At 42.7% G+C, this 27,814-nt stretch overlaps 1 protein-coding gene across 6 annotated transcripts in view; it reads left to right on the top strand.

The window, feature by feature from the left end:
• The window catches only part of DENND5B (DENN domain containing 5B), a 109,146-nt gene that overhangs the window by 45,817 nt on the left and 35,515 nt on the right, over nucleotides 1-27,814 (top strand). For 3 of the 6 annotated variants that reach the window (XM_068661942.1, XM_068661952.1, XM_068661969.1), the window contains 6 exons: nucleotides 4,316-4,425; nucleotides 9,185-9,851; nucleotides 21,405-21,592; nucleotides 24,733-25,269; nucleotides 26,639-26,870; nucleotides 27,682-27,768. In XM_068661942.1, coding sequence (XP_068518043.1) covers nucleotides 4,316-4,425; nucleotides 9,185-9,851; nucleotides 21,405-21,592; nucleotides 24,733-25,269; nucleotides 26,639-26,870; nucleotides 27,682-27,768 — 1,821 coding nt within the window. The remainder of the gene's footprint in view (nucleotides 1-4,315; nucleotides 4,426-9,184; nucleotides 9,852-21,404; nucleotides 21,593-24,732; nucleotides 25,270-26,638; nucleotides 26,871-27,681; nucleotides 27,769-27,814) is intronic. The other 3 variants (XM_068661961.1, XM_068661978.1, XM_068661988.1) reach the window with 1 other exon arrangement.

Genomic DNA, 27,814 nt, shown 5'->3' with positions numbered 1-27,814 from the left:
ACCCTGTCTGGCTTCCCGGGGGCAGCTTTGTATGGAGGGTGCAGTGTCGTGTCCCTTGGAACTAATAACCGATTGATTCCCTCTGGTGTGCTCTGTTGGGTCTTCTTTTCTGTCTTGTGTTCAATGATTGAGAAAATCGTTCTTTGTGTGTATTTGATCATTTATTTAAATTTAAAAAAATAATCTGTAGTAGCAAAATGCAAACCCCGAGACTCTACAAAGGTAAGTTATTTGTGCCATTTACTTTGTTGGGTAAAATGAATCCACGTTGTCAGCCTACTAGAAGACTGTTACTGCTGGTTTTGGAAAGCCAGATTTTTTAAAATAACGTTTATGCTTCGCAAACAGAATATTTTAGACATGTCTGACATCTAAACAATGGTACAAGTATTTGCAGCAGCATATAAATTATTGGTTATCTCCAAAACCTGACTGAAACCCTCAGTTTATCACATTTACCGTGGCTTACTGGCAAATGCAACTTGTTCTTTTCCAATTGCTCCAGATGATACTAGAGTACTGCCTGTCAGATAGGCAGAGAGGTTTATAGGGAAAATGAGACAAAGGATGTTCAATAACAAGAACAGAAAAAGGTCAAGGGCTTCCCCACTCTCAGTTCCCTGGTGATGTAATTTTTGGTGTAATGTGGAAATAAGTACAGCTTTATCTGTTGGGATTGGTCGATGAGTCACCGGACTGGGAGAAGAGAGTGTTTTCTAGTGCAGGAGCCTTCCAGGTTTACCCTGCAAAGCTCTCTGAGCGATCTGATGTGCTTCCACAGCCCACCAGTGCTGGTCTCCTGTCAGAGGACACTTAAATGTGAGGTGGCATCAGGCACCATGCAGCAGCTGCCCTCTCCTCCAACACAGGCCTCATCGCCCAACTTGTAGAGACCCACCAAACCAAGACCCCAGTGCTCTGTTCCTGTGCACATATGGAACCCATTTAGGTGACAGCCAGGTGGTTTGGTGTTACACTGGGTCTCAGGGCACAGAGCTGTGTCCCCAAGATGCCACAAGACATTGGTGTGCTGGAAGCGGGGCCTCCTGGGCGTGCCCCACAAGCAGGGAGCCTGGGCAGAGCCTGCCCCAGTTTCTCTGTTATCTCTGTAGGAGCACAAGTATTAGGAACAGTAAGTGATGTCCTTACTGGGCAATGCTACTGGACTTCCATTTGCAGTCAGGTGCTAATAATTGATTAATTATCCAGCTGGTTCTTGACTGTGGCTTGTTATTCAAGCAAAAGGTGTTTCCGTAACACCTGTACAATTGTGTATCCACCTAGAACCTGCAATGGGTTCAGCCTGTGAACTGTCTCTGAACCTCACAGGTTGTCCAAACAGTCAGGTTACTTCACTAACATTTTTAATCATCAGAAAGGGAACCTTTAAAGAAACATGGGCTGCAGCGGTCACTCTCTGTTAACAGCGGAGATCTTGACCAAGTTGTCTATGTGCTCTTCAAAGTTTCAGCAGAAGCACCCAAATGAATTTAGCATCAAATGCCTGCCTTGCTGCTAATTCACAGCTGTAAGATAAACAGTGTCAGATGCGAGGAAGATTGAAGATCTAATTAGGAAATAACCTCATGCATATTTATTTGGATAAGCAAGCACTTTCATTACTCTTTGATACTATGAAGAAAAATGTTGCCAAATATGTTTAGGTGCATAACTGGACACAGAATTTTTGCTGGCTTTCCTTGTTGGGGTTTTTATCTATGCAACTTCAGAAATCGGTAGATAGCATTGTATCTTTTACTTTAGTGCCTCAGCAAAGAACTTCTGGACCAAAATAAGAGGTTATTCTACTGACATATAATTGAGAAATACCCTGTTTTTTGTCTAGTTGATTCATATGGCCTTGTAACAGCAGGATCTTTGCAAAGTTTATGCTCTAGAATGCCACAGAAGGTAGCAGCAAGCCTTGTCCTGCTTGAAAAATATGATGAACTAGTGAGCTAAACACTGATGTGTTTTTTTGAGATGACCCAATTTAGCTGAAACCTCTGTTTTTCTTCATTTCTATGATGCATGCACTTTTGCTGGATTTTTGGGGTTGCCTTGAGCAATTTGAGAAGCAGGCTGGATCCCCCGCCAGAGCTCCTCACATCTTTCCATTTGCAGTTTCTCCTGCCCCAGGAAACACACAGCACCGCATCATTTTGGAACTTTTCTCCTCCCAGGCACTAAATATCCTTGTAGAAGCTTATTTTTTCCCCTACATTTATCCACCAAAATAAAGTGAAACAGCACTAGAGAAAAAAAAAAATGCAGAAACATGCCCTAAGTCACATTAAAAATGAGCAATGTGTAATAATACCCATGTCCTTAAAATCTTTGTCTTTGAAAGGGAAAGATTCAAAACCCATTCTTTGCATGCAGTGAAGCCGAGCTGGAGACAGAGCTAGCTCTGGAGCTCACCTGGCAAGGCAGCTTTTACAGCAGGGCAAGGTGTAGCCCCGGCACAGCTGAGTCACACATCTCGAGGAGTTTCTGCCCGACCACATGTGACCCAGCAGAAGGCTGGTTTTGTTGTAAGAAATCCCCGACCTTTGCCTCCTCTTCCTCCACCTGTCTGCATGCAAATAATGCTGCTGTGGCGGGGCAGCAAAGAGAATGTGCCGCTGCAGTGGGGGCTCTGCCTTCTGCATTCGGGATGTGTTAAGGGTTTCTATGCACTCATTAATCTCATTAACTGTTTTTATTTCCCCACTCTGGAAAAAAAAAAAAAAAATCCATGTAGTGGGGTTTTTAAAGGCAGTATTTTATGCAGCAACTGGTTTACAACCCTCCTAAAACTTTGCCAGGCTAAATATTGCCTTGTGAATTGCAACTGTGTATTTCTCTTACACGTTCCCTTCAATTATTGCAGATCCTAAGCTCTGCAAGGGAAAGCCTGAGAAGCTCTGTTTGCAAGTATCAGTTTGTACAGAAATTTCCATGTACTAATACTGATTCATAGGTTTCCTGTATAAAAAGTAATAAAATAGTCCACTGTGAGCCAAATGATTGTGTAGCCTGTGATTTGCAAGGAGCAAAGGGCATGTGTTAAATGCCTGGGGCCTCAGTAACCTTAGGGTAACTGCTCAGCTATGAATTTTGCAACATCATTTAGAGGCTGTTAGCTGTGTAAATGTTGTGTTGTCATATGGAGCTCAACAGGCACAAATTACACTCCCACAGTCCACTTTGCCTTGAGAGAAGGGTTAGTGAGGTTAGGGACTCGTTTCTGCAGGAACAGGGGCTTGCTTTTACAGCTTGCCAAGTAATCAAATGGTTTTTCATCCAAAATAATTTCTCCTCTAAGAAAAAATATATTTCTCTTTATACTTTAAAAAAGAAGAGATTAAAACATTTATATTTTTAAATAAATTAAATTCTATTTCAGTAACAATATATTTTTAAAGTATCTAAGTAACACTAAGAAGTCTCAAAGTCAGCCTCTGAGTGCAGAGTAAGCTTTGGACACCTTTAACATTTTGAATTTAGGGCCTTCATCCCTTTCTCCTCTCATATGAAAAAGGAACTGAAGAGGAAAGTCCCACCTGTTAGTCTTTAAAGCAAGAAGCCTTAAATTAGTAACCTACTACAAGGCAGTATATTTTAGTAAAATTCACCAATTTTTAAGTACTTCCTCTTTTGATCACTGTGTTGCATACTGTAGAATTTCCAATGACAGAAACTCCACTGGCAATATCCCTTTGAAATACACTCGTTGTATGCTGATAACTGGATGTGTTTCTGCTTGAAGTCTAATTTCATTCTTCTCTGCATGGAAAACATCTGTCCTTGAAATCTGACATAGAATAAATAAAAGTTTAATCTTTGTGCAGAACTTGGGATATAAAACATAATCTGTAACGAATCCTTAAATAATTTGTAATAACTGAGAGGTGCTTGTACTTTTTATTGACCATTTCTTACAAACTTGAGATAGAGCTCTTTCAGCATCTAAGTAAAGCCCTATCTCACTATTGAAACTACAGAGAAATATGGGGATTATGGAGATCCAGTTGATTACAGGGTCTTTTTCCATAAAACTCCGTCAGTATTTTTTCTCTTAATGATAAATTTTCATGCAGAAAATACTCAGCTGGAAGCTGCATTGCAACTGTGCTAAGATTTTAAGGGAAGAAGGTTAAGGTTAGGCTGAGTATGCATCTTTGATTCTCTTTCAGAAGTGGTACATCTGTTGGGAAAATGCATGTCAGATTTCACCTAAATAAATAAATAAATAATGAAGTGAATGAAGGCTGCCCAGGACAGCTCTCTCAGAAGGCTCACTGTTATGACGTTATTTTTTCACTTGTTGCAGGAGAGAATTTTGACCAGAGTCCCTTAAGAAGAACCTTCAAGTCCAAGGTTTTGGCCCATTATCCTCAGAACATTGAGTGGAACCCCTTTGACCAGGATGCAGTCAACATGGTAGGTAAAGAAATTCCCTTCTAGAGCTGTTGTTTCCTACCAACTTCTAGTCTAAAATGATTCCTGGGTTGTTTACAACCAGTGCTCGTGATATGGTGCACAGGGAGCTTTTGCTGGGACTAAATGCACCAAATATGCATGCTGGTTGAACTGCTGCAGAGGAGGAGATATTGTGAAAATACACAGTGCTTTCAAGCAAAACAAAAATAAGATGCTGTATTTACCTGGCTGCTTCTAATTAAATATACTATGTGATGAAACGAGTCTAACCACTGTCTCAGTGGCTGACTGAGGCGGTTGCAGTCACCCAGGATACACATCAGGTGGGAAGGAGGCAAATCCAGGAATTCCTGAGAGACTAATATTTATGTGAAATTTTTGAGTACAACAAAAATCTTGATGCTGCGTGTCACAAGGTCTCTTTACTCAGAAGGTTGAACTTGCCTAAACCACAGCTTTTGCTAGGTGATCACTTTTAATGGTACCTCTACAACAGCGCGTCCTCTGTATCTCTCTTTCTTCTCAGCTGAATTTGCAAGTCTGACGGTGTGGCTAAGTCTCATGACTGGGCAAGGAAAATTTCAGCTTCTGGAAATTTATACAGGGGCATTGAGAATTAAAAGACCACTGGAAACTTTCCCAAAAAGTTGATATTCACAGGATGTTGCCAAAATCACCAGAGTGTTTATTATGAATGATTCCTGACAGAGACAACAGACTATTGTTGTTTAAGATAAGCTTTCTAGCATAGAAAATGCCATTTGTTTTGTGATTTAAAAGTAAACAATTGTAATAATATCATTAAAGCAGTATTACCGATTCTAGCTATCTTCAAAACTGCCTATTGGGTCTAACTCAAAATTAGAAAATTAAGGAGCCCCTTCCCCCTAATCTAGTTCAGATGTGCCTCACACTTGAGGAAGGTAGGACTGCATACGAGTAAATCAGAACTAACCTCTGCTTATGATGCAGAGATGAGATCAGGAGAATCTCATGGCCCTCAGGCTGATGGAGACATGGGGAACACATTAAAAATAAATAAATAAATAAATAAATAAATGGCTTTTGAAAATACAGCCTGAATTACATTTAGTTCACAGTTTGAAATCTTCCTGCAATCGTGAAGGTCTGGAAATCTCCAAAGATCATCTCCCTTACTGCTGGATTTATCTTATTTTTTAGCATTGTGCCAAATATTCAACATGAAAACACAGGAGCTGGAGGTAGCAATGACACTGAGAGCTGACAGTGTGGCACTGCAGTCACGCACAGAAAGGCAGAGATGAGCCTGATGCCAGTATCAGTCACTCTGCCCGCTGACAGCTGGGAATTTCTGTTCTCTGCTTCCAAATGTGCACTGATGGAGATGGTGCAATATTTGGGTTGGTCTCCACATTACTTTGTGTATATAATAGGCACAAAGGAATCAGAACGATGCTTGACAAGCACTGTTAAGATGATAATAACTCAACTGCAGAGGCTACTTCTGCTTTTTAGTTCTGCCTCTGAATTAGGGGTGTTCAGAAGAGGCGGAGTGATGGGGGTGTGCAGCAGGAATATGGCAGAAAGAGGCAATAACTGGAATTGCTGCATTATCTGTCCCCCACATTACGTTTGAAAACGTCTAGTATTCATGAATTGTGATCATATTATCAGACAAAAATGGAATACCCAAACCAGCAAGAGACCTATTAAAATAAAATAATTGAACGAGCTGCATTCAGCTGAAATCAAATAGCTGAAGAACACATCTTTCATTTGTAATGTCTTTGGAGGAAAGAAAAAAAAAAAAAGCATTTACTAACAGCAGCAGTATTTAATGGTCTTTTAAATCATCTTTTGGAAAACTTCTTTATTGTTTTGATCTGAAACATCATTTAAAGTAATATCCACCTCCACAGAGTCCCTTGAGGCAATTATTGGCCTTTCTGATCTTGCCTTGCCGTATTAGTTCTGCCTATGTGTTTGCTTTATGTGAGTTTCCAGAAGCAATTTTCCTCAGAGAAGAAAATGCATAAATCCTTGAAGGTTAACTTGTGAGAACTCAGCACTGTTGGATGCCTAGGGAATTTCAATTGCCTTCTGAAACCATCGTGTCGCTTTAAAAGTAACCCCCTGAAGTCCTGAGAAATCACTCTGCCTACAAGTCATGTTTTCTCTCCCTTTCAAAGTATGCAGAGTTCTGTTTAATAGGGAAATATTTCTTCCCCCCACTGCTTTCAGTGATTGTCCCTGCCTAATGTCACATACTATCTTCTGTAGCCATTCTGCAAGTCATCTGTCATCCCAAGCTGAATGTCTCTGTAGAGGAAAGTGATCTTTTTTTTAGGAAATAATACTCCCAATTTTAGTCCTCTGGTTCATCAAGGTATGTAAATAATTGCATATATTCCTAGAGTCCAAGGAAGCATCGTCCATTTAGGATTTCACGTACTGAAATAAAATAAAGGCTACTCAGCATAATTTGAAGGAGTGGGTTTTAAAAAGAAAAGCAACCCTCACCCACACAGCAATAAGCATAGATGCAATACTTACTGCCACAGCACGCTGTGAGAGTGAAAAATATAGAGGGGCTCAAAACATGAAATAGAGAATCTAAGGAAGAATATGTGAACCCACGCTGATGGCAGTGGACCAGGGGGAGCCTTTGGTTTAGAAACATCTGAATCTGGTGAAGGCCAGCTGGAGGGAGGGATTACAGTGTGTGTGTCCTGCACCTGTGTTTGGGGAAAAAAGAAAAGAAAAAAAAAAAGGCATCTCCTCACCACTTCTAGAGATGGGGGTATTGATTAATTGACGTCTTTTTGTCCTGCTTTGTGCAGCTTCCTTTTGTTTTTACAAACTGTGTTGATTATAAGCCTTATTGCACTTATGATTTAATTCCACATTTTCCCACTGGTAGATATGTTTAAATATTCTTGTAAATAGTAAAGTGCTCTGAAAACCAAGGTCTTATCCTTTGATCAGTAATCTTGGATAGTTTTCTGTGGCTGTACACAGATGCAGTAAAGATGACTGACTGCCTTTTTAGTACCCATCAGCCAGCTTTACCAGGACACAGAGCTTTCAAACCCCCAGCACCTCCAAAGTTAGCTTTTCCCCAATGGTCTCCTGTGGTCCATGTGGCAAATATAGACGTGATGGAGTCACTGATGTCCAAGGCACTAAGATAAACGTTTTCATGCATGAACTGCAAACATGGAGCTCACTGCATCACTTGAAAATGATCATTGGCCCTTCCCATTGATCTTAGCAGCTTCAGAGGCTCTTGGTCATTTCCCTGCCGCAGTGCTCTCACATCTTGTTTTTTCCTCTGCCTTTTCCTATGCCTTGTTGGAGGTCGAACCCAGCAGTCTCTTTGCCAGGGTTTGCAGCCAGGGACTTAAAATACTGATATTCTGCACATGCTGGGCTACAGTGGAAACTTAATAGATGGGTCCATTTGTGACTATGCAGTGGGCATATAAGGGAGGAGGGAATCATATTTAAGACTCAAAGAAAATTTATTTAACCCAGCCATCCGAAATTGTTTCAGTTAGTGTGAACTTTCCTGGTGCTTATCAATTCTGCAACGCACCCGTACATATAATTTTCTTACCCAAGTATTTTACTTTTTTTTTGTAAAGCGAAGAAAATTTGCCCGATAGAGCTGAGATCCAAACCTGTGATTTCAGACTGATCGGATTTGATAAGGCTATAGACACTGCTGGAAGTCCACGTTCTAGAAATAGAATTTTATTAAGCAAGTCTGCCGAAAAATGGAGTTGAGGTATTTATTGTGCAGAATAAATAAAGTGTAAAACAAAGGGTTTTTACTTCTTTATTGGAGGATTTTAGTACTGCTGTTAACGCCTCAGTAAAAACTATAAGCTTTTTGTATGAAAATGTGGATGTTGTTAAAAGTGGTTCAAGCTGCAATTACATGGCTTATGTCAGCAAAGCCATCAATAGAATTAAATCCTACCAACCCCGGGCCACTTATTACCCTTTACATTAACTTTTAGGACAATACATGGGAGCTGTCCTAGATGACTTAAGGGTTTGCTAGCATGCTGTGAGGTGGGTCTGGACCACCTGTCTGAATGCCAGCTGGGCTGGTAGCAGCTTTATCAGGCTGTTGAGTGGTCTGTGCAAGGTGCACAGATGAAGTTTAGGGTGGGATGTGGTAGAACACACGTTATTACTTCTCTTGACCTTTTCTGCCATCAGAAGAAATTACTCCTGGTCAGGATAAGACATTAGGGGAGGCACTCAGTTGAGTGGAAGAGCAAGTTGGAACAGCAGGAGCGCTTTGACGGGTCTCCCTATTGCCTCTCCTTTTTTTTTCTTTTTTTTCTTTTGCTTTCCTTCAGATAGAAGACACAAAGAAAGCTTTTATTCTTTGTTTGTAATCACACTGGTTTGGTCAGAACATGAGGAGTTTCATGCTGATGTACAAACATGTTTTGCTGGATACATGTTATTTTGTATTAGATGGCTGATAGAATTCCTGAGGAATGCCTGGAAAAATGCCTCAAGTTATCACCAAGGCTATGTCCCAAAGAAACACCCACAAGTGTTACAATCACTGCAAAATATTTTGCTGAGTGATAAATCAAAATTTATTTTTTTTTCATGGATGTTTTTTTCAGGATTGTGTGTAATGGCAAACAGCTTGTTATGATGCAATGGAAAACAAGAATGTACCCGTTAAAGCAAAAGTAACAAAATAAAATCATAGCTAAGATAACCTTATCTGTTTCTTTTCTCTTTTCCTCAGCTGTGTATGCCCAAAGGGCTGTCTTTCAGGACGCAGGCCGATAACAGAGATCCGCAGCTGCATTCGTTCATAATCACCAGAGAAGATGGCTCTCGTACGTACGGGTTTGTGCTCACGTTCTACGAGGAGGTCACAAGCAAGCAGATCTGCACAGCCATGCAGACGCTGTACCAGATGCACAACGCGGAGCAATACAGCAGCGTCTGCGCCTCGTCCTCCTGCAGCATGGACTCCCTGGCCAGCAGCATCGACGAGGGTGACGCCACTTCCCTCGCCAAGCTCCAGCGGTACAACTCCTACGACATCAGCAGGGACACGCTGTACGTCTCCAAATGCATATGCCTCATCACCCCTCTGCCCTTCATGCAAGCCTGCAAGAAGTTCCTGGTCCAGCTCTACAAGGCGGTCACCTCCCAGCAGCCACCGCCGCTGCCCCTGGAGAGCTACATCCACAACATCCTGTACGAGGTGCCCCTGCCTCCCCCAGGCAGGTCACTGAAGTTTTATGGGGTTTACGAGCCCATCATTTGCCAGCGACCTGGGCCCAACGAGCTGCCGCTCTCTGACTACCCGCTGCGGGAGGTCTTCGAGCTGCTGGGTCTGGAGAACCTGGTCCAGGTTTTCACCTGTGTGCTGCTGGAGATGCAGATCCTCCTGTACTCGCAAGGTGGGCACTCGTCCGGTGACACACAGGGGTCTGCCCCCACCACGAGAGTTAATATGAAGCTGCTCGTTTTCAGCAGATTTGTTAAACACAAGTACATAATGAAAAAAAAATGTGAGAGAAATGAGTCTGTCCTAATGAAAGCACTAAATAATTGTTTCCTCCAGGCAGTCTAGGTGCCGCTTGTTTAATTATGCATTGTATTTATCACTGGCGACAGCTAGCAATAGAATTCACTTAATTATCATCCTTACATAGCCCTTGATCACGCTGCAAGACAGCATGAAACTAATCCTATCTTCTGAAAAAATACCATCAGAAAGCAATACATCTTGCAGAAAACACTCGTGCTGCTTTCGTTTTGAACTTTTAGCAGCATATGGAAATTTAGTGAGCTTTTCTTTTTCCCCTGTGTGATGAGGTATGTTCTGGTTTAAGCACTGATAGCTTTTTAGCACTTAAAGGCTCAAGTTTTAATGCTGGCTTGGAACTGAGTGGAGATAGAGGCATCCCTTCACAGTCCTGCTGGAAATATTTTCTGACAAGGGTGCTGGTGCTTCTTTTCAAGACACTTAAGACTGCAGTTGGCAAAGGGTAGCTGTGCTGGCAGAAGTTGCTTGCACAAAGCCTGTCCACACTGAAGTATGCCAGCACACTTTGGAAAATCTGGCTTTTCTTTCTGTGATATTCTGCTACAAATTTTGGGAAGCTTTAGTTAGTGCTGGGCATGCTCTGAGGTTTTACCCCCCTACTACTGTTTCCTGTATGGTGGGACTGTTGCAATGCACCAGAGTGCATAACAAAGCAACTTCCAGTTTCCTGATGACTTTCAAGGGGTTGTCCAGGCTTTTTAGAGGTTCCTCTAAGTTTTACTGGATGCTTGCCCAAATTATTTGGGTTCCCAAGTTGTTTCTGTGATGCTAAAATAGTAAAACGTGCTTCAGGGAAAAATGTTTGGCTGGGGAGAGGAGAAGTGTTTGGTCCAACTAAGATGAGCCATATGAAGCCAAGAGGTATGCATAATTTCAAACAAAAAGGAGAAAAGATGCTGAATACCTAGACTTCTCGAGAGATATGGTTCAAGCAACATCTCAAGAACCAGAGAGCTTGAAATTGAAAAGAATGTAGGATGGGTAGTTGCCTAAAATAAGTATGGATAATGAACCTCAGGCTCCAGAAGTGAATGCTCGGGTTTGTCGTATAAATGAAAAGGTCAGTAAGCGTGTAATAGTAATACCAGTGAATAAAGGACTGAGAATGGAAAAATGTTGGGGGAGGCGGAAGGAGGCTAGTTCTGCTGCAAGTGGCTGAATTCAAAGGGCTGTCAGTTCTTTGTGGAGCACTTCTCCACACAGACTCCAGGGGTTTGCTTTCAAGAACCAGAAATGAAGGGCTTTAGCTGCTCTCGGTTTGAAGTGTGAGCAGAAATCCTGCTGTTAGTTTTGATTAGGCTGCTTCTCCCCTCCCTTCTGCTTCTGTGCGTGGATGCTTACCCCTTTCTTCCTCCGTTTGATTTGTGCTGCCTCTGCTACCTGACGACGGGGTTCAATATGAAACAGCTGCACTTCTGAAATGCCTCCCCATCCCTGCTCATCATTCCCACCCAGGTCCTTGGTTGTGGACTCACTGAAAACTGGAAGTTTTTATTGTCAGCTAGTAGTATGAGCCAAAAAAATAAAATATATAGTTTATCAGATTGTGTTTAAATAATATTCTGTGCAGGTGGATAGCAGCTGAGTGTGCAGTACGTTTGTAATAGTCCTTGAGACAGATACAGAATATCCACTGATTTGAGTCAAAAACATGTTTTTGACTCAGTTTTCAGAGTGCCCCCTGAAGTTAGATAAATGAGTATTGTTGTCTTCCAATCATTTGGTATAATGTAAGGGTTTACTTGTTTTTGTTTTCACTGGGGATTGTTTTGCTGTGTATTTTTTTTAAAGGGTAAACGAGATAGTGAGCATTAATCCTCTCCACCCTCCAAAATCTGGATCTTTTATCCTCTCCCTCTACTGGCAAGCCAAGAGCTATCCTTGACACGACCTTTACCTCCCTATCCAATACCGACACATCTTGATGGAGCACAGGGAAAAGCAGCCAGGGAGTTGTGTTAGGGAAACACTGTGATTATGTAAATAGCATTGTAACACTGGTTCCCAGAGGTGAGGCATGCGGAGTGGAGGTCAAGTGCAAAGCTGCAGTTTTGGCATAGCCTGATAGCTGAGTGCTTGGCTCGTGCACTGCAACTTCTTTCAAATGTCATTCTTGCGATTCCTGAAAGAGAAAGCAAAACAGCTCTTCCTTTTTGTGATATGACTAGCCTAGATATTACTGAAATCTATTCTCTAAGCTTTCAGGTGCATCAGGGAGAAACGCTTTCTTAACCCCAAGTTCTTTCAAGGCAGAAGATGAAAAGAAGTTTTTGGCTTCTGCATCTCTCTTTCCAAAATAATGAATGAGATAGAATTGTAAATTTGTCCTCTTTACCCTTTCTGCTTTAAAGAGGATGGACTCGCTGGGCTGTGTTGCCAGTGGTCTGGGCTTTGCTGCAGCCTTCCCAAATTCAACAAGAGATTAGTAGAAGATAGTTGTGTGTCCATGGGGTGCAATTTCAAGCAAGATAGCATTATTAACCCAAAGTCAGAGTGCGCTGAAGTGCTGCAGTACAACGCTCAAGGCATCAGAGCAGTGGCCCAAAGCCTGCTGCAGCTCAGCAAGCTATTTCAGTGAGGGAGCTGCTAACAACATATGTAGAAAAAGTAAAATTACTTTTTTGTAGTTCCCCTAGCCTTGTTGGAAGGAAGCTTTTCATTCAAGCTTGCCAAGAAAAGTGGTCTTTTTTCAAAGAATAAAGACTTTTTTTTAGAAAGTTGAGTGCAAATGCAACTTGATACGCAGCCCTGACTGTAGAATAAGCCTGCTGGCTGTCTGCTGAGACCCTTAAACTCCTCACTAAACATCTGCCTCCTAATGGCTGATTACATTTCAAGGCCAGGAAAGAGAGAGCTATGAAAACTGCAAACACTGGGAGCAAAATGGCCAAAGCTCCGAGCTCTGGTGGCTTTAACTCCAGGCTTTATAAGCAGGCGTGGGCAGTGGTCTCCCCGTGGAAAGGGTGGAAGCAAAGCAAAGGTGCTCCTGTTTGCTGACAGAGATGGTGGTAACAATAGCAAAGGGCTAGCAGGAAGGTTGTGTGGAAATGGTACTGGCTGCTCTGGAGTTTTTTTATTTTTGTTGTTTGTTTGTTTGTTTGTTTGTTTTGTTCTTAGTGAATTAGGAGTTAATGATGAAAAAGTTTATTTTGAACCATGTAGCTGAGGAATACTATTTCCAGCAGCCTGAACAAAGGCATCCAACTAAACGAGGAGGTGAGGGTGTTGGATGACTTTCCCCAGCTTGCCCAGGACACATTCCCAGCACGATGTGACAGCGTGCAGCCTAGCTCTGCAGTGGGGACGGGACCAATTGGTAGCTATTTGTACTGTGGCTGCTGCAGTCAGCTTTTGGTATCTATTTGCTCTGTTTGTGGTATTTTATGGGTATATGACCTGGATCCCATCCCTTGCGCAAAAGAAGGGATTGCAGCGAGCTGTAATTTCCCTTTGCAGCTGTGGCAGCGGAGCAGAAGGGTGGAGAGATTACCATTAGGGAATGATGGGCTCATTCTCTTAAGCTCCTTGGTTCCCAAACTTTCTGGACTGCAGGCAGCTACCTAAATCCTCAATTTGTTTTGGGCTTGCGGTTTAAACTTGGAAGCAGTCTGGTGCTGCAGAGCTCTTGCCGTGGATTTACAAACCACGGTTTTGGAACTACTGGCATGGATGATTGTGCCTTCTAGAGCAAAAGCCACTACGGCCCAAGTACTTCAGTCTGAAGATGTGAAATGTCTGTGCAGCTTGCAAACAGGGTGCTGGGCTGTGGCAGTGTTAGGGCAAAACTCGAACAAAGAGAGGCCAGCTGGTAATTAGCAGAGACTTGTGCTTGTCCCCTCAATGGCAGGACTGAAGAAATGGGTCCTTACTTCTCCTGGAGACAGCGTGGGGTTCCAGGGGCTTAATCAAAGTTATTTTTGGTAGGTAGATGTAACAAATGTCTGCAAGTGCCAGATTTGGCCTGCACAGGTGATGCAGGGAGCTGTACCTGATTGCACTGGGAGGAGAACTCCTGTGGCCTCAGGCTACAGCTGCTTGGATGTGGAAAATAGTTTTAAGTTTAAATAGTGCCAGATTTTAACATCAGGTCTTTAAAAACCAAGGGGAGGGATTAGGTATTTTTCTCCACAGTTCTTCAGGGTGCAGTCTTTGTATTGCAGTCCTATAAACCTCATCCTCTAAAACGTAAAGCCTGGATTATGATGCATTCCTATGACTTTCAAGAGACCTCAAGACTCTCAATAAAATGGGGAAAGCTGATACAAAGAGTCATACTTATTACTAAACAAGGCACATGGTGTAGCACACAGTTAATATTGTATAAGCTTGGGGCTTACAGACGTTTATGGAACAGAATTGCTGTTGTAGTTTTATTGTAGTTTATTCAATCTTAGAAATTAATACTCTTGCAAGTGCCCTTTATTTCATTCAGAGCACAGCTTTCCCATGCGACTGTGGCGATGTAATGGTATTGTGAATGTCCAGGCTTCCAGCAGTGTCCAAGTTAATAACACTTGGTGATAGCTGCTCCAATTTCCCAAGGATCGGTAACAAAATGCTACTGGCGTGAGATGTCTGCTGGAGAGAGATGAATTAAATCGCAGGCTCTGCAACAACCTCGGCAATCTGTTCTTTATGCCTGCCTTTCTAGGGATTTAAACACGAGAGGGAACACGGATGAGGCAAAGATAAACTTCTTACAGCTTAGGCTGTTTCTAGGCATTATAATTTTGAGTATTTCCCAAGTTGTTTTTCAAAGGGTTTGAGTAATTGCTCCTCAAAGATTGAAGCATTCTTTGCATTACTTTTTTTAATCTTAGGAATTATAATACAAATGGCTTATATATATGCTTCTGTGTAGTCGTGCCCTAGAAAAAGATTGTGTCTGAAAGATCATTCTAATGAAGTCTGTTTTGGGAGAGACTTTTTGAAATGAATACATGCATGATGCGTTTGCCTGTTAAAGCATTGTTACACCAAATAATTATGCAGAAAATCTTTGTTCTCCACTGTTCCTAATTTAAGCAGTTGCACTCCACACTGACATTCTTCAAAACATATTGAAACCCACTGCAGATCTAATGCTAAACAATTTACATGGGGAAATTTATGTGGATCGGTTATAATCCACATTTAGGACCTCAACAGCACCACAGTCATGGGAAACTGAAGTGCTTGCTGCCCCAGAAAGGAGATGAGTAATTGCATCCAAAGAACTAAATACCCTCTTGGCTTTTACCTTTGGTGAAAAGGCAAAAACATTTTTCAATTTCAGGTTAACTCAGGTTTGTTAGTGAAGTCGATGCTGCCTGAAAAGTCAAAATTTTTAAAGCAGCTGGAAGCAAGGTGAGCCAGCTAGTACAGGTCTGTACTGCAGCCCCACTCTTGTTCGTGTTAATAACAAAGTGCAGAGGAAGATAGGTGGCTGCCTTTATCACTGCACACACACACACTCCATCACCTGGCCACTTATTAAATTTGATCTTTATATTTCCCATTATATTTCCACACAGATTTTTGCCTCGATTTTGGAGGCTTGACTGTGCCAGTAACCAGAGCGAATTCAAGTTTTTTCTGTGAAATAATTCTTAAGCTGACTCTTGATCATAAACACATTTATGCTGAACCACTAATGGCTGGCTCTGACACAGATCAGCGGTATAAAGGGAAATTTATTGAAGTGGAGGTGATTGTTTTCCCATTAAGTTCTTGCCAGTGAGGGAAAAATGGGAAGAGTTGGCCTCGGCAAATGTTGGCCTTAGGTTGTTCCCCCTCAGGGCAATGCTGACCCACAGTCTGAGAAGCTAATTCGTGGTTTAGGCAATTAGATGCAGACTTGTCTGGATCATCCTGTTTAAGAAAATAACGTGTTTTCAGATTTGCATAAATTGCTACTCTGCTTTTATCTGGTAACTCGTGTACCGTGTCACCCCTGCCTGCCTGGGGCGAGAGGCACCCATAGGCCCTGGTCCTTTACCCGAGACTCTGCTGCCTACAGCCCCGCGTCTGCGGCCTGCTGAAGTTCCCTGAAGGCAGCACTGCTGCACGGTGCTCCCTATGGTGAATAAACACTTCCTGAGGCAAATGTGACATCTCCTGAAAGTCACCCAGCCTGACTTGTCACTCATTCCCGCTGCCAGTGCACAAGTCAGGTCTGAGATGGAAGCTTCCAGGGCGCTTTGAAGTCTCGTATGCATTGCTCCCGAGGATCTGTTGAGCTCAGGTTTGAAAAACTTTGCTTTCATAAACAATTTTTATCTCAGATGTGAATTTCAGATTTCCTTTTCATCTGCGGTGTGCTATATATAAGCCTCACAGATCTGAGGGCAGCAAGCCACCAAGCAGGTCTCATGATTGTTGGCTGGGATGTTGTGTGTCAGTCCTGCCTTATGCTCAGAGCTCAAACCAAAATATTCTTTTTTATTTCCCGGTTTCTCCAGTGTACCTGACTCAGCTAATCCACATTTCATTACAAAAAGTAAATGTTGAATTGCAATTACTTATAATACTTCTGACTGAAGAGGTAGAGTGTGGAAAAGCTATTAATCATAGTCACAGAATGTTTTCGGTTGGAAGGGACCCAAAAAACCATCAAGCCCCACCCCTCTGCCATGGGCAGAGACACGTCCCACCAGCTTTGTTTTTTTCCTTTCGGAAAAGCACTCTTCGTGGATGATTGGACTGTCATCTTCCAGGATACGTATGATGACACAGATTTGCAGAGTCACAGTTATGCTTGTTGTATGTTCAAAAAGCTGTAGAGAAAAGGAAGTGGTGTCCAGATAACCCATCCTTTCAAATATTTCCAAGTACTTGCAAATTTTATACAAAAAAGGATGTAAAAAGGAAAAGAAGGAGAAAGCATGGCCTTCCCCTCCACCCTTTTTATTTTATTTATTTAAAGCATTGCACTGGATTTAGAAGATCCATGCTGAAGCTCCAGCTATGCTGTAGGCTTTCTGTGTTACCTCTGGATGGTTACTGCAAGAGATGGGTGGAAAGCTACCAAATTGTTTTTTCATTAGGCAGGCAGATGAAATGAAACTGAAATAACGGTGTACTGATGACAGCAAGAATACAGGTTCTGGTTTGCATGAGTGTGAGTGCTCTTGCATATGCTTTATAATCAAAAATCCTGTGGTTGGGCATTTGCCGAGAAGGCCCCCCCAGGTGGAAATCTCTTCTGTTTATGATTAAAGATTTGAACCTGTTTTGGGGAAGCGCCTGAGCAAGGGAGGTCTCTGCTGTTCTGAACAGAGACATCGATGTCTCTTTCCCTTCTCAAATATTTGTTTTGCTTTGCTGCAGCATGGGAAGGATTTTGAGATATCAGACTGCTTTGTACAGTGGGAAAAGCAATTGTTATGTTGAGCTTTGTGAATTGCTTAGCATCTCAAAGTTTCTATACCCAATCTATAAAACGAAAGGAGCGGGATTACTTTTGTTTTGTTTTCTCAGTTGCTGCTTGTGTTTGGACTGTGAGCTCTCTGGGACAGATATTTCGATGTGCACGGTATCTGTTATAATATCATTCTGCTTGGTTGCTGTCCTGTTATTATATTATGAAGAATTAGCAACAACACCAAAATATTTACCAAATTTTGCCCTCTGTCACAAAAACATTTAGTGTGAGTCGATATTCAAAAGCTGAAACCATTTCCATCCCTAGCACCAAACAGCGATTCGTAATGGCACAGGAATCTTTCAAGGCTTGCATTTTAAGCATCGAACTGTATCCTGTCATCCCTGTGAGTATTTCCACAACTTCATAAAGTGTGGCTGTAGCATGGCACTCGTACGGCAGAGCTGCCGGCCCATGGTGGAGCAGGCCCGCATCGCAGTTACTTTTCCTGCGCAGGGAAGTGAGATGTAGAGACTTGGCCGAGGGCCCCTGGCAGATGCTGCCAGGGGAAGGGGTTGAATCCAGGCTCTTTGAACTCAGCTCTGCTGCCCTCTTCTTCACTTAGGGGGGAAGGTTAAGTGTGAGAGACAGACCCGTGCCAAATCCAGCTGAGTGGCGGTTCAGAGGCAGCTCTTGCAATAGATGCCACGGGGGCTGCTTTGCCCTGGGATTATCCTCCTTGAGCAGTTTCTGTTGGAAGACATCCTGTTTATAAATGAGAGATTTAACTCTGAACATGAAGAACTTGCTGTAGGCACTGTGCTTGCCAGTGTTCCCTGTGCTGGAGAAAGTATCCCAAGAAGGCAGGGTGAGGGAAGCAGGTATAGCCACCAAGCAAAATCAGTCCCGTGGTATAAGCTGTTGTCACTCTGAGGGCAGGGAGAAATGAAAGCTCCAAGGAAGAGAGAAATAGCAATGGAAGTAGGAAAAGAAGAGGAAGGAAATTTATTCTCACATCTCAGGAAGTTGCCTTGATTTGAGCCTTTCATCGCTGAGTTTGTGACCTTTAGTGGGTAACACCCAGACAGTGTTTTCACTTTTTGTATCTTTTGTGGATGTTTCCTGATGTCAAACAGATGGATGGGGAATGGGGCTGTAGTGTGCACACTCTGCTCAGCAAACGGGCTTCTCCAAACACACTTTCCTATGCTGGCAAATGTTATCTAATCCCCTGTTGCAGCTCCAAAAACTGGAGCAGGATCCGAGGATATCTTTCTTACCTGGGCTGTCGTTCATCAATCACAAGCAAACCCTGGCTTGCAGTTGGAGATTGCTATTGAAGTCTGACAGTGGTGGTAGGACAGGGTCAGGAAGTTCTTCTCTTGACACAAACACACACCATTTATACATACCCTGATTTTTCCTCCCACTTTCATTCTTTCCCTCCTTCCTTTTCTTCTATTCTGCCTCCCTTTTTCTGTCTCTGGTTTGGGGAAATGCGTGAATCCTTTGTTTCCAGGTTGCCCTCGGTGAACACACAAGCTTCTCTCAAATGCTGACAGGTGCAAGAATTTCGGTCAAAAAACACCTTGTGCTTTACAGGGAAACTTAAGAGTAGGTGCCTAATCTTGTTCAGGCTTGAAAATAAGCACGAAGTTCTTACTTCATTTAAAAAATATCAGCAGAACCATTTCCTTTTTTTTTTTTTTTCTTAAATCATTATTTTTCTGGGAATTTCCTTCTCTTCAGTGAAAATTGCTGGGTACATAATTGTTTTTATCTCTGCTAATCACTAACAAGCATTGCTAATGGTAACAAATAGCCTAATAATTCTGTCATCTCGGTTTTCTGAAAACAACTTTCCTCGTAGTAAATTGGTTACAAAACACGCTAGTGAACATGTTAAATATTGTCAGTACTATTTAAAAAAAAAAAAAAGAGTGAGCATGCGTTTCCAGAGTTGAACGCCCTTATTCAAAAAAAAAAAAATGCTTGCAACCCTGCCATGAAGATCTGTCCTTTCACATGACCATGTAGATCAGAACAGCCTTTGAAGTCATCTTGTGCATACTAAGATATGCTATTTTCTGTATTTGATTTTTTTTTTAACTTTTAAAGCTTGTGGAGTTTGATGTTTACATAAAAAAAGCTTGATGTTTACATAATATCTTCATTCCTTTGATGCCCAAGCTTCACCAGTAGATTCTGTTGATTTTGTGTAAATGTTCCTCAACAAGACAGCCAATAGACATGTATAATTGCAGACCATTTCAAAGGGAGAGATTCATAAATGGCTGATGTGTAGTTAGGAGTGGTTTTGAGGTGTAACCTTGAGACTGACTTGTGTGTAGGAAAATCAGTTTGAAGACTGAGTGACTAGGTATTAGCAGGACAAGATGAAAAATGTTTTTGCCCTGCCAGCTGACCTCCTGTAGATTGAGGCGGGTTTTCCACAGAGAGCTGCTCACAAGAATGAGAAAGGGTTATGCAATTTGTTGTTTTAATTTACATATTTATTCAATTGCATCTTCCCAGTGACCTCTTAAAAGCTGAGCAGTGTCAGATGACGGCACTTTGGCTGTCACTGATGTCTGCCAGGATGTCAGGCTGGCTTGTTCAGGAGCAGGAGGAGCCCGGCTGGGATGCTATCCACTTGAAAGCAGTTGTGGGCCTACAGGAGAACAGGCTTCTTGCCTGATGCAAAGCCAGAGTGTTGCTACATATCTCTGTCACTTCACAGAGCGGGGCACAGGGACTAGGAGAGGTGGGAAACAACCCGAGTCTTAGCTAGGATCTTCGTCTGGCCTTGGAGAGGGTGGAAACCTTTTGCTTGCCGAAGCCAAAGCTGGTGGGAACATGATGGCTGTCACTGAGCCCTGCTGCTGTAGGCAGCCCTAGTGAAGATATCCCTTCAGTCACGCTTGCCAGCTGCTGGTGAGGTGCCTGTGCACTGGGGCTGAGAGGAACAGCTCTCTGGGAATAGCAAAGAGCAGCAGAAGTCACAGACCCCCAGAATGGTCTTTTCTTGGGGGGCCAAATAACTCCCTTCCTGGCTGTGCTGTGCACCTCGTGCAAAACTGAAGTCAGCTTAAAACATTCACTTTGGTATTCTTGTCGTTAGCCACTGATGTTAAATGAGATACCCTGCTTCTTCACAATAAGTTAAGGCTCCTAAGGAGCTAGGTGTTAAGTACTTTTTTGCTCTTTAAAATTTAGGGGGAGCTGCCGTAAATGCAGCAGCAGCTATAATACAGAAGAAATCACCTGGTTTTACAGTCTTTAACAGCTTGCAAGCTGTATATTTGAAAAATAAGTTGCTTTTATCCAAAATCCGAAATAGGAAATATTTTTGTGGCCCAGCTGGATCAAATTAAATTTCAGTTTAGAAGGTAATGCACAATATGTTTACCTGAACCACAATATTACAAAGCAATAAACTAGTGAATTAAATAGAAATTTAGGAAAACAATGCAATATAAAAATGCTAGCTATACAGACTATTTTAAGAACTGAATCTCCATTAGGCTTCTGTTTGGATTTTATTTTAAAACAATCCTTTTTTATACTTGGGGACGATGAACTTCTGCTAGTGTGTAAGCAAGGTGAGTCTCTTGGAAAATACACTCGGCCTTAGAAGTAGTAGTGACTTAAACATAGACAGGAAGCAAGTGAGAAAGCCTCACCACAATGTTTCTTTGAAGTTCACTTCCTTTATTCTCCTTTTTCCTCCTAAAAAAATGTATGCTTTTTATAGAATCAGAGTATTATTATCCTGTACTTTAGAGATAATTTTTGGTATCTTTTTAATAAATGAATTTAATGATGGAATAGATCTAGATAAGATATGAATATTTATGCTCAGCAGTTTATTCCTGGGGGTAATGAGTTTTAATGAATTAAGTAATGCTTTTGGCTTTTAAATATTGTCTTATTTTCCAAAAAGCATCTTACTGTGTAACACTGTCTCTGAATTATGTTGTCACTGCTGTCCCGGTGAACCAGATTCCAGAAGTGAAGCACAGGAAGATAATTCAATGTCTCTCCTGTTCTCTCCCCATGTAGATTACCAGCGCCTGATGACGGTGGCAGAGGGGATCACGACACTGCTGTTCCCATTTCAGTGGCAGCACGTGTATGTCCCCATCCTTCCCGCCTCCCTCCTGCATTTTCTGGATGCTCCTGTTCCCTACCTGATGGGGCTGCAGTCCAAGGAGGGAACCGACCGCTCCAAGCTGGAGCTGCCTCAGGAGGTAAGCGTCTGCCCTTGGTGCTGTTCTCTGAAGCACTTTACTGGCATTGGCGTGAATCCCTGCTGGAAAACAACATGCCGTGCTAGGAGGTGTCTTTGGCACCATGAAAACCGTTTTCACAGATACTCTGTTTTCCAGCAGGGGAGAGGTAGCAGGAGAAATCTCTGCAGTCCTTTTCGGTGTACTTCTGAATTTAGCAAGTGTAGCTAGTTGTACTCACTTCTAAGTTCTACTACTACCTGCTGTGATGCTTAAAGTTTCTCTGCTTTTCCTATGTCACGTGCGTCACCATGTTTCACTCTTTGCCAGTGTCACGGTCCTATTGCAAAGGGCTAAGGAGCATTTAATTTGGGGATGGTCTTTGTGAAACTGGATGTCAGGTACAGTAGCTAGATGGTTTAAAATTGCCCCTGTCACCCTGTTGCCTGATGAGAAGTGTGCTTCATCCTGCCAGCCTCATCATACCCACAAGTAAAGACCTGCATTCCTGTCTAGGTCGAGGTCTACCACTAGACCAGCATCCTGGCCTCAAATCAGCCAGAGCTGCATTAATATATGGCCTGTGATCCACTTAGAAACTCACTCCAGTGGTGATCTTTCCCACTGAAGATTGCCTGTCCCATGTGCAATGGGACACGAGGACTTTGCCCTGTCTATCATTCTTTCCCCTGAGAAAATAAGGAAGGAAAGGTCATCCACTGATTCTTGGTGTTGAAGTCACCAGTGGTAGAGAGTGAAATAGAGATTTTTTCCTATGTGGAATTTGACCACAGTGTTTAAAACCGCTTCTTGTTTTCATCTAGCCATTGATCACTTTCCACACTGCCAAGTCTTCGGGATATTGCTAGTCTGCTCTGCTTCCTGATGTTGACTGCTTTAGGGCCCATTTCTTGAGCAATCTGGGTATATTAACTTGGGTTTCTCCTTAAAATGGGTGTTTTCATAAGAATAGCTGTGGCACTACAACACCTGCTGTCCCTTCAGGGACCTCTCCTGGGGATGGAGGCTTGCAAACATGCCCTCTTACTGAGCAGGCAGTGGGAGCAGCAGTGGAGAAGAACATGCAATAAGGAGAGTTTATATGTGGAAGTGGAGGGATAAACACAGGGCAAGGATAATGTGGTTTTTAATAAAGATTTATTTCAGGTGCTAGGTGGAGGTGACTGGTTCTGAGCTTGGGTAGCAGGTAGCATTGCAAATCAAATCTTACCTCCTGGATACAATGGTCCAATCACATGAAATTTGCACTGGTGTGGAAATGAAGCTGTTATCTAATAATGCTTTTCAGTAAAACCATATTAATGTTACATAATTACTGTGGTGGGTTTTTTTGAAGTTATTAGTCATATGCTTTTAGTTAGCAGATTAAGCTGTCATTTTCATTAAATTAAAATTTTAATGTGATGGGTTTGCAGTATCACTGGGATAACAAATTGAATATTTCCAATGAGGGAACAGTAATTGTGGGAGTGAAAAAACACCCTGTTAAAATGTTTAGCAATTGGGTAAAAAATAACAGCCCAGCATTTAGGAGCACCACAGATCCCATAACTGTGGGAGAGGGAAAGGAGGGGCATTGACCTGGGAAGATCTTGAATCTCAAATTCCTCTAGACAACCAAAAAAATAAAATAATGTCCTTCAACATGCAAGCAGTGAGGAAGCACTGTTCACTTTAGCATTCCTTTCTTGTTCAGGCCAGGGGCTGGCTTGTCAGGCTTTTAGTCTAAATATAAACCATTTGTACGTTAGAGATAAAAATTCTAACAACTGGCCATCATGCTGTCTTAAGGTTACTAATCCCTCTGCATTAACTTTAATCATCGGATGTTTTTGAAGAGAGAAGTGAGACCAATTCCCCAAGGGTGTTCTGAATCCAAATCTCATTTTTCAAATTTTGCAAATGATATGCAGAGCTGAAATTAAAAAGCCTTTGAAATGAAATATTGATAGATAAGAAGACAGTCCCTGAGCTAAGAAACCATACTAACGCATCCATAACTCTTTAGTAGCTACATAGTTAGCTAAAGCAAGTTGTTTTGTATAAAGAAATGTGTTGTACAGTCCAATTTACTATGAAAAAGTAAGCTGAAGGGGTATTTCTACCAAATGGCTACTAATAGCCTTAGTCTGCAGCATTTTGTGAGAAGCAAAGAGCAGTCAACGTGCCTTAGAGAAGCTGGAGGAGCTGTGGCAGTGGTTGAGTCAGACTAACACAGACCTGCTCCTGCTGTCTTGTGGTGTATTCAGCTTTTAATGCCAGGGTGAAACCCTTCAGAGCTCAGCACCTGGAGAATCTGTCCTCTTTTAAGATTTTATTCAGCATGGTGCACTCACTGAATTTCAGCTGTAAGCCACAGTTCAGAACACCAGTTACTGTTTTTCACTCTACTATTATTCCCGAGGGCGCACTTGCAATGTAATTAATTTTTATGTAGGGTGCTTCCCTGCCCCCATTGACTGCTAGTGTCTGGTCTGCTAGATTCATGTCTCCACTTAGTGTTAATCTTCTGGGCTGAGATCCATCTCCATGCACAGAAAAGCTGTCTGAGAGCAATCTGTATCTCAGGCAAAGCAGTTTCCAAGATGAAAAGACAGAAGCAGGGGAATGGGGAAAGTGGGGAAACAGTATATCTTGTGGATAGGATATACTCAGGCATGATCACAAAGGATTTGCATGGGACCCTCTTTTGTAGCTTTGCCCCTGCATCATCTTTCTAAGTGACATCCTTGTTTGTTGGTAGCACAACTACAGATGCCCCTAGGAAAATAAAACACAGCCTGGAGATGTGGTGATTTATGCTGCTAGTGTTTACAGGGGCTGAGAAGTGGTGCTGCACATCCCACTTGCTGCTGCCTCCCCAGCTGTGCTGGGAGGGAATATCAAGGCTTTGCAATAGGATCAACAAGTTTAGGATCTGCAAGTCCCAGGAGAACAAACTGGGGAGTCATTATTAATTTATTAAACCAGTGAGGTCCACCTGGCCCTCAGCATTACTGAAGTCATGCTTAAAAGTAATTCTGTTGCAAATGTGTGCTCTTATCCTTTTGTCTGGAAACGTTCTGGGAAAATCGGGCTCCTTAGCACAGTAGTCCCCTCAATGCTGAGTGTCCATTTTGAAACTTTTCTTCATCTTTCAGGCAAACTTGTGCTTTGTGGACATCGACAACCATTTCATTGAACTGCCAGAGGAATTTCCCCAGTTCCCCAACAAACTGGAGTTCATCCAGGAGATCTCTGAGGTCCTCCTGCAGTTTGGGATCCCACCGGAGGGTAATCTGCACTGCAGCGACAGCGCCACCAAACTCAAGAACCTGGTGCTTAGTGACTTGGTGAATGACAAAAAGAATGGGAACATCCCTGGCAACGCCCTCAATATGTACGAGCTACTGAAAGGCAATGAAACCATTGCCCGCCTGCAAGCTCTCGCCAAGAGAACAGGTGTGACGATGGAGAAGATGACCATCACAGCTCCCCTGGTGGAAAAAGAGAAGGATGTGAAATTGCAGTGTGAAGAGGTGGAGCTGAGGGACTACAAACTGAACGTGCAGCTCCGGGAGGTGTTTGCCAACCGCTTCACGCAAATGTTTGCAGACTATGAGGCATTCGTCATTCAGGCTGCCCCCGATTTGGAATCGTGGCTGACCAACAGGGAACAAATGCAGAACTTCGACAAAGTAAAGATAGCTGTGTATTTATTTTTCCACCTAAAAGTGCTCTAGGAGGTGGGGGTGACTATCTGTGTCATGTATATGTAGCCTAGGTACTCTTCAATCCTCCCTTCTTCATCTGCCATTTTGATTACACGGGGCCAGGTCATCTGGCAAGGTAAATCGGTGTGGATCTGCTGAGCCACTCAGAGCTGTCCTGGCATGTACCAGCCCTGCAGACAGACTGATGGGGGGCTTTCCTGTGGGTTTTCTGGAAGGGCAGCAATAGAAATTGACTTTTTTTCTTTTCTTTTCCTTTGCTGAAAGGAGAGGTGCGCACACAAGACAAAAAGCGGATCCACTTTTTCATGTTTTTTTTCCTAATCTCACAGTAGGGCTTTTTGTTAACATGTAGTCTTGTTCTGTAGAAGGTTATCACGTCATTATGTCAGAAGAGTACTGTTATGGCTCCATTGTAGTGTGTACACAAGAGTGAATAGGAAGCTGAGATTAGAAATGGGGAAATAAGTAGAGTGGAGGTTAGCAAGAGGAATGAGAAATGTCTGGAAGCTTGCACAATTATTATTTCTGAATGACTTCTCAAAGTAGATAACGCTCTTAGCCATCAGCTTTTATAGACACAAGTCCTACTCTGAGGAGAATGTCAGAGGGATAAATAGTAAAGAACAGACTAAATATTGATTTCAGTCAGTTTTTTATCACACACACAAAAACAAACAAAAAATCACTACCATGCCTTTTATTGTTTTTGTTTGTACTTAGGTGTTGAACAGTAGCAGCTTTCAGAAGTCAGGGTTTGTTTATGCAGTCTCTGCTAGTACTTACACAATAAAATGGGCTTTTAAGGTGGGGGTTTTCAGAGCTCAGTTAGAGATTTAAGCACATGCTCAATTTAATTGGAATCTCAAGATCAGTTGCCCTGCTTAACTTCACTGAGGAATATTAGCTGAAGAGCATTGTGCACCCCTAACTAAATACAACACCTCAGTAAGCGACCCAGTCCTAAGCAGGGGTGTGTGGACCAGAGGTCCCACATGGGTACACACAGGTTACACACAGCTGGTGCCTGCAGGCAGTAGCCACTAGACTGCTTTGAAAGACATGGCAGTGCAGATGGAGCTTCAGGAGCTCCATTTTCCCTTTACTCGAGTTGTCACAAAGCCTCCCAAGCTCCTTATTTCTCATGGTTGTGACCAGAGAGTGCTTGACTCATGAGCCAGACCCCTCAGTAACTGGATTCCATCCTCTCTGAGGGGTGTTTTTGTGGTGGCGAAGCCTTGTCCAAGCCTTCCTGGTTCAGTTCTCTGCTGTAGGACAGCTCGTCACGTTGGAGCACAGCAGGAGCGTGGCGCTAATGCCCTGCTCTGTATTTCAGGCTTCCTTCCTCTCGGACCAACCTGAGCCTTACCTCCCATTCCTGTCGCACTTCATCGAAACACAGATGTTTGCAACCTTCATAGACAACAAGATAATCTCCCAGTGGGAAGAGAAGGACCCTTTCCTGCGAGTTTTTGACTCCCGAATCGAGAAAATAAGGCTGTATAACGTAAGGGCCCCTGCACTGCGGACATCCAACTATCAGAAATGCAGCACTCTGAAGGAAGCAGGTACGTTCGGGTGGGCTAATAAAATATTCAGAAGTACAATGTCAGCCACAAGGAGGTACAGGTCCTCAGTCATGGGAGTGCTGCGACCAGTGAGGAAGCCTGAGCTACCTGTGCAGCACTCTGCAGTGTCTGTGGTTCCTTAGGCAAAAACTTCAGCAGTCTTTTACAAGCTCTAAATATCAGGAGCCTCTATTTTTCTTCAAGTCCACCAGCTTGTTCAACAAGCCTAAGCTGAAACCTGGGCTCAGGCAGGGGCTCACTGCATCCCCTTCCAGGCAGCTCTTGTCCCACCACCAGCAGAGCTTCCCCTCACTGTGCCGGTGGGACCAGCGCCAGCCACACCAAGGAGCTGAGCCCCAGTACCTGGGACACTCACCTCGTCTACCCCTTCCCATAAAAAGGAAGGGGTTTGGGCTCACACCGTTTGGCTAGAGCTGTGGGGACATAATCCTATGTGGCACATTTGGTAGCTCCAGCAGGAGATGTGCAGTGTTAGCGAACAACACTCTGTGTGCTGCGGATCTGGATGGTTTTATCACTATAGTCACGGGACATATTTTCAAATTACACTTGAGTTTCTTACTGTGCAAGTATTTATTTAATTTCTAAGTAATATAGGGAAATTATACTCTTCAATTCGTTGGGATACAAATTAATGAACTGAGGCAAGCACATTTCTTGTGTTTTGTTGTTGTTGTTTTTAGTTTTCTAATTGCTTAAGAGCATTTTGCTTGTTACAAGTGTGACAGAAATAGAAAGAAATCCTATATCTGCTTAACTCTTTCTGTTTAAAAACAATTCTAATTTACAGGTCGCCTGTCTATTCAACGTCTAGTTTTGGTAGATATTGTGGCACCGGAACCTCATTTTCTGTGTCTTGAAAAGCAGCAAACTGATAGTAATGCCAACTTTATTTCATATTTGCCACTCACACACATGGGCCC

Source organism: Anas acuta, chromosome 1 (assembly GCF_963932015.1).
Source record: "Anas acuta chromosome 1, bAnaAcu1.1, whole genome shotgun sequence".
NCBI classification, from domain to species: Eukaryota; Metazoa; Chordata; class Aves; order Anseriformes; family Anatidae; genus Anas; species Anas acuta.
The sequence above is the reverse complement of the archived record's forward strand: the minus strand, read 5'-3'. Positions and strand labels throughout refer to the sequence as shown.